The sequence below is a fragment of the Pistacia vera genome, unplaced genomic scaffold, assembly GCF_008641045.1.
Source record: "Pistacia vera cultivar Batoury unplaced genomic scaffold, PisVer_v2 Contig550, whole genome shotgun sequence".
In the NCBI taxonomy this organism is placed as follows: Eukaryota; Viridiplantae; Streptophyta; class Magnoliopsida; order Sapindales; family Anacardiaceae; genus Pistacia; species Pistacia vera.
The window spans coordinates 539,965-553,947 of record NW_022196391.1 but is presented as its reverse complement, the minus strand read 5'-3'; the positions used below and the strand labels follow the sequence as shown (position 1 = coordinate 553,947).

General features: G+C 34.9%; 2 protein-coding genes across 2 annotated transcripts; both read right to left on the bottom strand.

The window, feature by feature from the left end:
* Positions 1-508: 508 nt before the first annotated feature.
* Positions 509-1,888, bottom strand: LOC116107991 (probable membrane-associated kinase regulator 4). The gene has a single exon (XM_031394275.1). The coding sequence runs from the start codon at positions 1,789-1,791 to the stop codon at positions 682-684; it is 1,110 nt and encodes a 369-aa protein (XP_031250135.1). The 5' UTR covers positions 1,792-1,888; the 3' UTR covers positions 509-681.
* A 2,775-nt stretch (positions 1,889-4,663) lies between these two features.
* LOC116107950 (filamin-A-interacting protein 1-like) lies at positions 4,664-13,398 on the bottom strand. The gene is given in 19 exon segments (XM_031394231.1): positions 4,664-5,335; positions 5,436-5,506; positions 5,900-5,987; positions 6,065-6,132; positions 6,263-6,329; positions 6,472-6,602; positions 6,741-6,848; positions 7,846-7,911; positions 8,534-8,600; positions 9,448-9,490; positions 9,493-9,517; positions 9,715-9,825; positions 10,176-10,293; positions 10,638-10,711; positions 10,895-10,991; positions 11,346-11,398; positions 11,565-11,660; positions 12,277-12,495; positions 13,018-13,398. Coding segments are annotated over 19 exon segments (2,043 nt in total). The 5' UTR covers positions 13,168-13,398; the 3' UTR covers positions 4,664-4,944.
* Between the last annotated feature and the right edge of the window lie 585 nt (positions 13,399-13,983).

Here is a 13,983-nt window from a genome sequence, read left to right as displayed (position 1 = left end):
AACAAAGGCAAAAATTAGGCAGTGGTTTTGACTTGTTTGAACAATCTCTTTAATTGCATCAGGATAGCTCTCTGGAATCCTGGAGTCCTGTCCGGAAAATTCTTTCTTTTTCTCAATCTCTTAATTCGAGACAAGGAAGGAATCTGCCAACTGTCAAAGATCAATCTTAGAAAATGTAAAATTCAATTTCTTGGTCATTAGATAAAAGGAAATATAGGCAACAATCTTGAACAGTTCCAGGGCAAACAGTGTACTATACTTCTATTATTGGTACCAAATTCTGTATCATATTCCTGAGAAATTTCAAATTAGCCAAAACAGATTCCTGTTGCTGGCAGAAAGGATAAGTGTGAAGAAAATTCCAAATGACTTTATAATTGTTGGACTCACAGTTTCTTGCCTCAGAAAATGACTAGTAAATTGTTGATAGATTCCTGATTTGAAAGTTTTAAGTTGTTACTTTTAGGATGTACTTTCATTCATAAACACTTATTATGCTAGTAAAAGAAAAAGAATTTTATTGGGCTTTTTCAGAATCTTCTGCAGGATGAACAGGTCTAACAATCCAGGACATCATGGATAATATTTTTTTTTCTCTGAATCAAAGCATATCCATTATCAAAATTACGAAAGAAGAAAATTGGAGCACATGGGTAAAAAAATTTGAACTTTGTTCTTGTTTTAGCCCCTGCCAAGGTCTTGTCTTTCTTGATCATCACTAACTGTAATCCTGGAAGCTGAAAATGAATGAAACCCAACGTCGCTTAAAGTCTTTCTGGTATGGAATAGCTGCTGAGACTGTTTGCAATGTGCAATTGCTCCCTGGACAGAATTCTCAAACTCTGAATAAGCACTGCTGCTACTTCTCTTGAGAAATTGGAGCTCATGGAACCCGTTAGTGTCGTTAGAACTTGAAGACGAAGAAGAGCCGGATGATGATGAAGAAGATGAGGACTTGTTTGTTGAGTGCCGCTTGATAACCATTGAGAATGATCTCCTATGGCAATTTGCACTATCTTCAGTAATCTTTCCTTTGTCGAAACTTCTCATTAGACCACCCGAAGTTTGGTATTTACCCTTCTGAATTTGACCGAATGGATTTTTCTTTGCCACATTCACATAATTATTTAAACACTCCTTAGCCTTTGAAACCTGTCCTTCACTTGAAACTTTTGTGGCAGCCGTACAGGACTCATCAGAGCAACCGGATTTACCAAACAATGACTTGAAATAAGCCTTGGAGGCCTTCAACTTTGAACCAATTGCAGATTGTTTGATCAGCTTCAGCTTTTTAGTCCAGGACTTCTTCTGATTTTCGCCAATAAAACCACTAACTTCATCGGTTGAGTACTCGAAGAAGTACTCATTCGGATTCAGCTCTCGACTAACCTGACAAGATTCAGACGGTGAAATATTGCAGGACTCAAATGGGGTACTAGTTGTAGTTGGTGTGGTGAGGGTAGTGGCCAAAGGAGTGCTAAAGAAATCTTGATCAAATGCATCTTTTGTGTTGTCATAAACACAATTTGTGTTCTCAAGGAGTTTTTCGACCATTTGCAGACGCGGCGGAAGGTGAAGAGGAAGGAGTTTCCCTTTGTAAAAAAGCTCATCAGCAGGAGAAGTTGAAGGTTCCCTCTCATGACAAGTTGAAGACATCTGGAACTCAAACTCCCTCGTGTGAGGAGGAGAGTTCATGGCCATGGAGTTTCTAAAGAAATTGGTGTATGAGCTTACTTCCATATCAATGTAATCGTCATCTGCATTGTCATAAGATAGAAGGTTCACAGCCATTTCAAAAACTCAAGAGTGTTGAGAAGATAAGATGTTTCTCCTCTATGGTTTATGGAGGTTTGTGATGAAAGAAATGAAGGGAAGAGCACCCCTTTAAAGTGCGTGGGAAAATGTTATTGTCAGAATGTTGAATGCTTCCAAATATAAAATACAGAAACATGATGGGAATTCTTTTCAAATGGCCCAACACTGTCCCATTTCTGCATTTCTTTTATTTTCTTGAAGACTTAAAAATTTTTGTGGTTCATTTTTCATTGCTTTTCATGTAACAAATATTAGATTTTACCAACCCATCTATTCTTTTTTTCTTTCGCTTCAAATAGAATAAGTGAGGTGAGTTGATCATGATAAACAGTTTTGGAAAGTTAATTATTCAGTAATACATCATTAAGACTTGATTATTCGTTAACACCATCATTAATATAGTTTGATTATCATCTCTTGAATGATTAAACACAGGATATGATTTTGGAAGCACAATTTGAATAAGAAATATTCAGCTGTATAGCTATAGTGGGATGTGTTTAAGTAGTATCACAAATAAAATAATATCCCAAAACTGGTCCCCAATTTCTCGTGCTCATTTTAATGTTAATTAAACCAGCATCAAAATTGGTGAAAGTGATTAGTTTATGGTAAAAGAAACAGAAGCCCCGCATCCTGATAATATTTTCTATTCCATTAGTTAATGGCTTATAAAAAGATCATGCACACAGGAAAATAATTTGATATTTCTGGTAACCAGACTTAAAATTTGAAAGCAGCCCAGATCTCAAAACCTGGTTTTCTGCAATCTCATCTGGATTATTGTTATTAATTGTGTTCCATCTCTATCCCCCATGACTAATAAAAGAAACGAACTTGGGAAAAAGTTCCATTTTTCACTAGTAGAAAAATAGCTAAACTAATCACTTTACATACTTTACCTGGTTTTACTACTTTTACTGGATTCCTGGGTTTTTTTTTTTTTTTTTTAACTATCTTTTGTTGATTTGTTTATTGAGAAAAACTCCCCATGATTGTCTCATTTGAACTGATGAACACAAATCACACGTGTCCATCTTTTTTGCTTTCTTTTTCCGATTCTTGTTTAATCTAAAAATGACATATGATTAAAAGAAGTGATGAGAGGTGAATGAGTTGTTGATTTCATTTGAAAACAACACATGATGATCCGACATTTCTTGGTGGGTTTAAAGGAATTGTGGATGGGATGTCTACAAAGCTCGAGTCTTAAGTTTTTTTTTTTTTTTGTCTTCTCTTTTAACACACTCCCCCCATCTTTATAAAATTTCAAGCTCTTGATTCTCTTCTTTCTTTTCAATCACTAATTCAAACCCAAAACGGAAAACAGTTTGCTATAGCTTTGTATTCTGAAACAAGCATAAGAAAACACATCGAACACTGTTTCTTGAAGCACTCTTGACAAAGTATTTTTAGCCGTGTTCAAGGTATCTTCATGTCACGTGTATTGCTAGCACAAAGCTCTGACTACATAAAATCTTCCATGCATGCATGCTAAACTTTGACCCTAATTTCAGTATGCAATGGATGAGGATGAGTTTCTTCTGCATACACATGTGGATTGTTGAAAACGTAGTTCATGAATGAATTATATATATTGTCCTCTGCAATTGAGTGAAGAAAGTAAAGAAGCTCCAAAAGTTCCTGATAGTACAGACTTTTTACTATAACTATATTCTTCTAAATAGGAGTATAGCTGTGCAGTACAGTAATGGACACAATGATTCAATATATTTGCCTTTTGTTTGGCTGAAAGCCTGAAACCACACGTCCGCAGACTACTTACAGAATAATATAATTACGATAAACATATCATGTCATTTATACGTCAAACTCATTTATCTAATGTATCGTGAACTTACTTGTCATTTGTTTGTTTCCTTGAAATAATTTTTATGTCGACAAATAATAATTAATCTTCACTCACCGTTTGTTGGTTTCCTTTAAAGTTTCTTTTATGTTGCTGAGTAATTATAATCTTGTAGCTTCACTAGATTCCCCACCATAGCTAAACAATTCCTTATCTTCTAAACCACTTTGTTTTTCTTTCTTGACAAATATCTTTCAAAATCAACACAGGAGTAACCATCAATTAAGAAGTTTCGTTATATTTGTAACATCCAAATCCAATGCCCACCTCTGTTGTAGCTTTCATATTACAATCTCTTAAATGAGATATTGGATTAATATATGGCTGGGGCAATAATTTCTTCCAGTATAGGCAAAGGATAGCCATAAGTGTTTCAATCCAATGACCCACCACCCAGAAAATCAGGATGCATAAGTTCTTCGATTGGTTGAAGAATCAACAAGGAAGAAACTTCTGGGGGCAACTTTGCCGGGAAGCCCACCAGCATTTGACAAAAGTAGAAATTGCAACAACAGTTCCAAGCAAAAACTTTTGGTGAAGTCATATTTCAGAAAGCTGCCTTTTGAAGCGATTACAGATTGGAGGCTTCCAGCCCACTAGTTTATGTACCCTTGTGTTGAAAGCATAAGAGCCACTGCACAATGATGATGCTCCTTTAAAGACAAAACATATTTCAACTTCCTTATCGGGAGACCACCACTTGATCAAGTCTTTAACAATTTCTCCTTGGATTCAAAATAACCAAAATCTGAACCACAAATTCTGTACTTTGGTTCCTTCATTCCTTTGCAAGGAAGCATGAGGGTCCCCTTTCAATATCAGCAGCTCATCCTCCACTTACAAGCAAAGAAATGGCGATTTTCTCGCTCAAAGGTCACTTGCCATTCAACCAATAGGCAGAAATTTTGCAAAATAATTCACACACCAAACTCCTACAACGAACAAGAAGGTGTATGCCTGTGATTCAAGCAAAAGAAATATCAATCAAACTGTTAAGATTCAGCAGCCACGTCCATTTATATAAAGCCCTTTCATTCATTTGTTTCATCAATTCCACATTACAACATACAACTTTGAGAATTTACAGAAGAATCAATAAATCAACATTCCATACAATGTTACATAGAAGTTACAAAAAAGCCTGTGATCTAAAAACGCAGCTTCTGGAGAGGTCAGATACAAATTTATAGCATGTTTATGCATGCTTTGTTTATTAGACTTCAATATTAATAATCACTAATTTGACTGAGCGAATTGAGCTATTTGCTTGCTGCTGAACCTTCAGTTTTGAACTCCCTTTCAAGCTCATCGAACTCCCAGTCACCAATTTCTTCTCCTGAGTAGTCTTGACCAACCTTCCCAAACTCGGACTCTAACTTTGCCAACTCGGCTTCATGGTCCAGCACCTGCTCTGCCTTAACGGCAGATTTCTCGGGATGCTCATTTATCTTGGGTTTTACAGTAGTGATTCCTTGTGCAGTGGTATCGGAGGGACTTCCTGGTGGTTTCTCATTGAATGGAGCATCAGCCGGAGCATCAGCTTTTGGTGTCGGATTCTCCAATTCCAAATTCGGTCTATCAATAGATTCAAATTCCTGTCGCAACTTCTCAATATCATCAAATAACTCTTTAACCCTAGCATCATCTTTCCTGGATCAAAAAGGGAGGGTTGTGAGTATCCCCGTCAAATGGAATACAGCAACAACCATGTATAAGAAACAAAGGAATGAACACAACTAGAATATCAGACCTGGAATTTATTTCCCGTTGAGCATAAAATTGCTCTTTCATGTTATCTATCACACTGAAGGTGGTTATGATCTGAAAGAAAGCAACAAATCCACGTACACAGGAAACATAAAAGTCAGCAGACATGTCTACACCAGTAAAGAATGAAAAAAAAAAATGCCTATATATTTTAAATTCAAATTCTTTTGTAATTAAACTAGAATAAAAAAATTTACCAAAAAAATGTTAAAAAAAGGATAGAAAACCATCGAAGAACTTAAAAATAAGTTCTAAAATTTTTTTTGACATGAAATCTTGATGAAAATACCCATTGATGAACTTAAGATGGTGAAAAGATAGTAGACCCTAAAGGTGGTGAAAGAAAGAGGATGAGGTCTTGCAAACATACTAACAAATCATAACATGATAAAAAGCGAACTCTTATACACACATTTGAACTTAAGCACTGAAAATACATATTTCTACCTTGGCTTCATAGTTTAGATATTCCTCTTCAAGATTTTTCCTAGGGTTCAGTTCCTTTGAATCCTCATTCCTAGATTCCTCCTCGGACCTGCTTCAACCAGTGAAAAAAAATTAAATAACTTCGTAATTGTGAGAACCATTCCAGTGCAAACAGAATGCCATTACCCTTCTTTCAAATTCTTTAGGTTCTCCACAAATTTTTCAATGCGAACAATAGAAGGCCCCAACTCTTTCTGCATAAATACACATGGTTGCAACCAAAAAAGAAAACATGAGAAAGAGAGAGAGAGAGAGTTAAAAAAAAAACAAAAGCAGCTGCAATTTCAGGATAAAAATTCTTTAGAAAAAAATATAATCAAATACCTTGTAAGCAGAGAGCAGGGAAATGGCCAACTTCACAAAATAGTCCTCATGCTTGTCCAACTCATCACTTGAAAGTGTAAAACAGCAGTAAGTATTAACCAAAAAGTAAGTCATTTTAAAAAGCAGACAAGAAAGAAATAAGAGCATATCTCATAATGTTCATCCTCTTAAGTTATATAAATGTTAAGAAAATAGGTCAAAGTACATACTTGACCTGCTTATCCTTAATTTCTGCATTAGAGCATTGGAGAACCCAAGTGTCTTCCAAAAAATTAATCCATGTATTGAGCACATCTGCTTCTACCCTACATGCAGCAATGGATTTCAAGAGCTCATCTTCCTACAAAGCACAAAAAATTAGAAAATCATTATTCGGATATTTGACTGATAAGAGGGGCCAGAAAAAGTATACTGTGGAGTAATCTCTAAACGTTAACTTATTAGGATTCCAAAAGAAATCCCAAGAGAAGCATCCAACCTTTGTTTTCAAGTGCTCAACAATCTGATTGTTAGCTTCATCAAATTGTTCCCTCTCTTCCTTGGCATTGCGAAGGCGTGCTTGAGCAGCAGCCAAAGTAATATTAACCTACACCACATAGACCAATCTTAAACTGTTCACAACCAATGAACTAATCGAGTCATCAACAGGATGTCACCGGCTCTGACTGGCAACAAAGTAAACAGATGCACCTACACTCAAGGCTCATGAACTACAAGATTACTTGAACAGTCCCTCCACAATATAGTTTCAAACATCTTTGGAACTAAAATGGTAAAGGTTACAAAATCCATACAGTTCATCTAAGTTATATTCACTGTAGGCAGGAATCATGAACTAAATGGAAGTCTTAAAGCCCTTGCACTATTTAAGATTTACATCATTCAGATGGTTCCACAACAACTGTATGCACATCAGAATTAGTAAAACAATAACATTTTAGAGCACCTGCTCACTGCATTTCATGCAGCAGATGATAAAGAAAACATAATCCGGCAGAATGAGATGAAACTGTGATGGAATCACCAGGAAATCACACAACTCAACCAAATATTATTAAGGAAATTCAATAAGACAACCCTGCTCTGTAACACAAAACAACCGAAATTCTCATATACAGATTGGGAATGGTTAACACTGCAACAGCAAAAGTAAATGACAAAGAAAAGTTAAAAGTTGGCTAGCACTTCGAGGGTCTAGCAGCCTCCCTTGATTCCAGATTTCATCCTCCTCAGCTTACAATTTGTTCTCTCTTAAATACTGCTGAACTCACACTTTTCGCACTGCCCTTACGTGGAGATTCTTCCTAACTGATTTAAACTGCATTTCCTTTGCTGCCCCTGTCCAGTGAATTTCCCCTGCTGCCCTTTCTCTTCTTTTTGTATACTTTGGTTATAGGAGGCCTATCAAACTGTTTATCTCACAAGTACCATATTGCAACACTAGTAAATTTACAATACAGCACAAAGAAAATGAATTAGAGATGGCACCACATTCATATTTTCTGAAAAGAAACATGCACCCTTAACATATACTTTACATAACCACAACTAAATGTGACAAAGAGAAAGAGAGAAAGAGAGACCTTTTTTAGTTCAGCTTCAAGATGATCTCTTTCTTTTTCAAGTTCTGCAATCTCAGCTGATAATTCCTGGAAACAAACATTAAAATAAAACTCAAGTACCCCACGAACACAAAATTCATAGTAAATAACATACAATGGTTAGATATAACTTGAAATTTAATGAAAACAACACATAGTATCAGTAAATAGACATAATCGCTTTATACAAGACTCAATAATGTATATATGATTGTGCAGTACCATTAAGCAAGAAACACATGAAGAAAACAAAAAATTTAACAGAAAGTATAGCAAAAGAAAATTTTCAGAGCGGTTTCCTGAATGCAAAAAGATTTCAGCCACAACAGTTCTCCACCACTTCAGCAAAACCAGTCAAGCACAGTGTAACTGACTGTTCAAATAGAAAGAGAGGCATCCACAGAATTAAATGATTGCAGAAATGAGAGGGCTATTCCACAAGAAAGAAATAACATCGTTAATTTTTCTTATCTTTCTGTTCCTTAGCTCATAGAAGAAATTTCCTTTCTAATTAAACTATCTAATCAACTATTAAGTTGAGCTTGTAACAAGCACATTTGAAATCCATACCATGATGCATCATATGATAATAAATGAGTACAATGCCTAGGTAGTTCAGCACTTACTGAGAAGAAAAGACCAAAAGAGCATCAACACGCAAGGACATTACCTTTTCTTTTTCACCAGCTTCACTTGCCTTTAACACACGAACTTTTAGTGCTTCCTCTTTTTGTACTCTGCCAATCACAGGGTAAATAATGAACCCCTATTAGGGAAACCATCTTGTCATGTTAATATGATACTTTGGATGTAGACCCAAACATCTTCCTAGATCATGTAAGACACCTTGATTGATTATTTTTATATCCAATCTAACCTCTTCATGTGAAAGATAAATAAGCTGAAAGTAGATATCCAAATATAATCAAGACAGTCATCTGCTTATACTGCTCAAAATACATCAAGAATTTCTGAAGGGTCTGCACCCTCTCACAAGCACATAGCCAGCATCCAGACGGGATACGAGTCGAAGCTATATCTTACAATAACATTCACCATCTTCTTTGCCACAAACATCTCCTCGTTTAGAACATATCACTCAACACAGCCCCGCCTCTGCTTCTATACAAACCAACCTTTCTAGGCAAAATCCCTCTGAGCAATCATTTATGTGTTCTAGAATCAAACTGAGAACTGATGTTTTCAAGAACTTATGACTCATAATTTTACACCATAAAAATTTTAAGGCCCAAAAAGAAAACTGAAAAAGAAAAAGAAAGAACAAGGCTGTATTAAAAGAATTAACTACTGAAAGAAACCAAGATGATAGATTTTCATATTTCCAGATTAATTTATCAAGGCATCATGAACACAAAGGAGAAATTAGGATTATCATCCTATTGACAATCTAAAGTAATGCATGCTATATCACCTTCACATCCCATCATTTACTTTGCACTTCCCACAAATTCAATTAAATTCCTTCACACTCCAGATAACTGGGTAGAAAGTGGAAGTTTATGATGCTTTAGACAAAAAAAAAAAAGAAAAAAAAAAAAAAAAAAAAAAACACCAAAAAGATACCTGTGATCTGAAATGCGCTTTTCAGATTTTACGGTAGAGTTAAAAGAGATAACACCTTCAGCTTCTCAACCTGCTTACATTAATATCACCCCGCTCACATCTATGTCCACAAATTCATAGCTTAAAAGGGACAAAGAAGACATGGCATAGAAAAAACACTTCACACAAACACATAGAAGTAAAATCAAAATAGAAAAAAGGGGACCAAGAGGAAAATGCTCATTCAAACATAACCAAGGAACAACCAAAGAGCAAGCATATGAGTACCTTTTGAGCATGTATCTCGGGAGAGTCTCCATTGTTCAACATTTTCTTTTTTAGCAAAAGTCCCTCCAATCTGGAACAAGCCCGAACTTGTGCAAGTGCTTCTTTCAAAGCCTATTTATAAAGAAAGAGTGGTCAATTTCATAGTTCATAGCTTTTTACTCAATTAAAGGGTTGAGATTATCCTACGCCCATGAAAACACCCACCCATATCAATAGGAAGTACCTCAAAATAGTTTCCATTTTATCTTGATTTGAAGAACCAAATATACTATACCATAGCTCCATGGAGGTCAAATAACCAATGCAAATATGAATATCCTACTTCTGAGCCTTCCTTAAAAGTGACAACTAACTCAGTCTGATTCTGAATTGAAGTTTTTATCCAGAAAGTATTTTGATACCCCACAACATCTTTGAAAGAAAAAAAAAAAAAAAAAATGGTAATCAGTAACCAAGCTCACCTCTATTGTTGCCATAGTAGTTTCTTCAGATGCTTGCTCAAGACCTTCATTTGAAGCTTTTAGAGAAACATTCAATCTATCAAGTTTTTTCTTTAGGTCGGAGGCTTCAGCATCAATTCTACCAGAAAGCAGATCAAAAAAAGGAAAGAAAGAACCTGTTAATTCAGTCTTTTCCATGTCAACATGAATAATTATTTATCTATCAAGATCTATTTCAACATAGCATTGTATTCAAATTAAAAATATATAAGAATGCATCCAAAAGAAAACTCCATATTCCTCCAGAGAAAACACAGAGTATAGAATATATTGAAGACTCCAAACATAACAGAACATGACATTTACAACCCATATAAGAGCTTAGGCAGAGATCTCGAACCAAAATGCAAAAAACCAGAGAAAAGGAAATAAAAAATTGAAAGAACGAGGAATGAAGAGAGAAGCTCCTCATTTCTCAACCACCTGATAATATCAGCATTAATCTTCAACCCTGAAATGGCACCTTGTGCAAACTGAAGCAATTCCTCCCGCTTTACCTATACATTTACCACCAGAAAGAAGAAGATGGTGAGTAGGTCAAACCAGCAATCTGCACCAAAGCAATTACTTATGCACAAATTAGGCAAGACAGCTAAAACCACATTTGCGGGTTCGATGTTCCAGAGCCCTGTAAATGAGTAAAATAATAAAAGCTTGATTAATGTTTTTCATGGGTTTACCAATACTTCTTCTTGGTAGCTTGAGAGAGCTGTAGCTAGATCCTGTATACTGCTTGTTATTGCATTATGAACTTCTTTTCCTCCTATAAGGCAGAGCCTGCAAACAAGCAAATAATTAGTGATTTAAAAAAAAGAAACCAAAAACTAAAAACAAAAGATCGAACTGGGGCTCACTTCAAACATTGACTCACAACTCTTTTTATATATACCTCGATGGACCCAACAAATTCTCCAGCAAGATGCAATAAACTCAAAAACAAAACATAAATACTTAAAAAAATTGCTGCCACATCCTGCTAATGCTAAATAGTAGCTAATCCTAAGCCAAATATTTAGAAACTTTTAGCACCATGGATTAACAAGGAAATTTTCAATCTTAGTCCAGTAAGCTATAGTGCATTATAGGTCACAATTAAGAAATAATTATTATGATAATAACAATTATACTCACCCAAACATCTCCAAGAGCAAAGAAATTTCTTCATCACTTGGTGCTTCAAGAATCTGAATCATTAAAAAGAGTTAACCCATGGTTAACCTTCATAACCAACAAACAGAAAATGTAGATGTTCATTTAGAACCACACCAATATCCAAGATTCCATTAATTAATTCAAAGTGGCAAGTATAATTCAAGTTTGCACAAATGATTCAGATTAATTTTAGCATACCATGGACAATGTTATGCCCTCCAGAGCCTGGCTTTGAAGAAAAACATCACGGAAATTCAAAGGTTCACCCCCAACATCAGAGTCATAATACAGAAGCTGTACATAACAACAAAAAGGTCATTGAGAAGAGCAACTTAAACAATAGAAATAAAATTCAAGGGACAATAATATGGACTAACAGTATTGGTATGCCAATAATTAAATTGAATAAATTCACATAGCCAAAAAATTGGGATATAATTAGCAAATCTATGGTCCCGATATTCATTAATGTTACAACTCAGCAAAAGAAACCAAAAGTTCACAAAACAATAAGCACCTTTATTATTGGAAAGGACAACTGCAATCAACTGCAGTATATCTCACATTTAAATAGTCACTGTTTGGGTCTCTCTCTTGATAAAGAGTTCCAGCATACACAATTTAAAATAGCATGCACTCAGAACCAGTACACACTTTTTCACCCTAGATATGAGATAGTGGCAACAATATAACTAGCAATATGAATTTGACATAGTACTCTTAAATTTAGTAGAAGTATTGTACACTAAAGAGATAAGAGGAGGGAGGACAGTGAACTACAGACCTCAGAAACCAATATATAAAGTCACAAAACATAAAGCAAAATGGCACAATCCATAACAAAATTGCATTTTTCGTACAGCCAAATTGAAAACTTAAATACATGGTATTCAGAACTAATTAAGCTCACCATAGCTGATTTTCTTGGACTCTCCTTTCCTTCATCAGTCCCATGAGGCTCATGCACTTTTTCTTTATCCTCAGATACAGGGGCTGATGATCTTTCAGCCTGTTTAAGCACAATCAACCATCTTCTCAGCAACATTACTCTTTCCGGGCCCCTACATGAGATTGCAGCTTCCTCCAATCTTTTGATAGTTTGCTTTGCACTTCTGAAATTCCGCGTCCCCTTCATCAGCATACAACTTAAACAAGTTACGCACTCAGATTTGAATTTAAAAACAAATTAAATAAACACTGAATTCAAACAGAGGTCCATCCAATGGACTACTAAGGTTACAGTTACAGTTTTAATAACATGGAACGTCAAATTTTACTACTTTGACATCAAATTTTAGCGTCACTCCAGTAGCATCAGCTCCAGCAACATAACTCCCTTGAAACATAGATGGCAACTTTAAAGTTCCCAAAACATGAAATATCTAACTTTATCAGACACATCATAAAAATTATATAAATAAATCTTTTCAAACTACAAAATAAACAATAAAATTATCATCAAATAACTCGAAATAAATATGGTAATTATATAACCTAACAGAAACCCTAAAGGCAACATTCAAGAGCTTCCAGCTTGCTACATTCTATATTTCCCCAACAAGATCAAATTTAATTGATTATTGCAAAAGATAAGTAACAAAAACCCTAAATTTAAACTAGAATTGAAAGCGAAAAACTGAAATGACATTACAATTCGATCTTGCAAGATTTTGGCTCCTTCAGCGACGGCTTGGCCGGCCTGTTGAACGACGGTGTCCGCGTAGTTCCTTACGGTGCGTGTCAGGTTGTTCTTGTTCCCGACCTCCACCGCTTTGTTCACGGCATTCCTCAACCACGACATCGTTTCAACCTTTTTTTTTTTTTTTAATGATTTTTTTAAGATTTCGAGTAAAATGATAAACAGAGTGGATTGTTATTTTGTTTGATTTTATGATTTTTATGTTTGAGTGGAGAAATTAAAAGCAAAAAAGAGATTTACTAATGGTTTGTTTGGAGGTTTATATTGGAGGTTGAAGAAGATGAGAAATGAAACAGAGTCAGCGTGGTGGATTTGGTCGGAATGGAAATTGGCCACGTCGTTTTTCTCACAATGAGGTGTCGTTTTGATGGAGTTTTAAGGTAGATCAACCTGCTAGTCTATTTAGGTTTTAATTTTTAATGTTTAAACTGAGATTAGATATTTTCACGTCCACGTCATAAATGTTTTCCTTCTTTTTCTTCTGTGTGAATAATTTAGAAAAATTATAAATTCCACATGAAATTTGTTCATTGGGTTAAGTTAACTGGTACACGCTCTGAATTTAGAAATTCAGTTTATATCGAACAAAGACAATAATGTAACATAACCCCATCATTTAAGTGAGGGTATACCAGTAATAAAATATTTATTTTTCTTTTTCATTATCCATCCAAAACTTTATATATATATATATATATATATAGTCTCCAAATAATCAAATTCAATTTAGGTGACTTATAATTCGATATTCTATAATTAAATTAAAATTTATGAAAATTAGTTAATGCTTCTCCTTTCCTTCAAGAATTAATTTTTGGGTCTCATATCTTTTATATAAAAAGAAAATATAAGTGAATCGGTCGAAACAATTTTATCTAGAAGTATTTGAGTATCATAAGAGTTTTTAAGCTTTTTCTT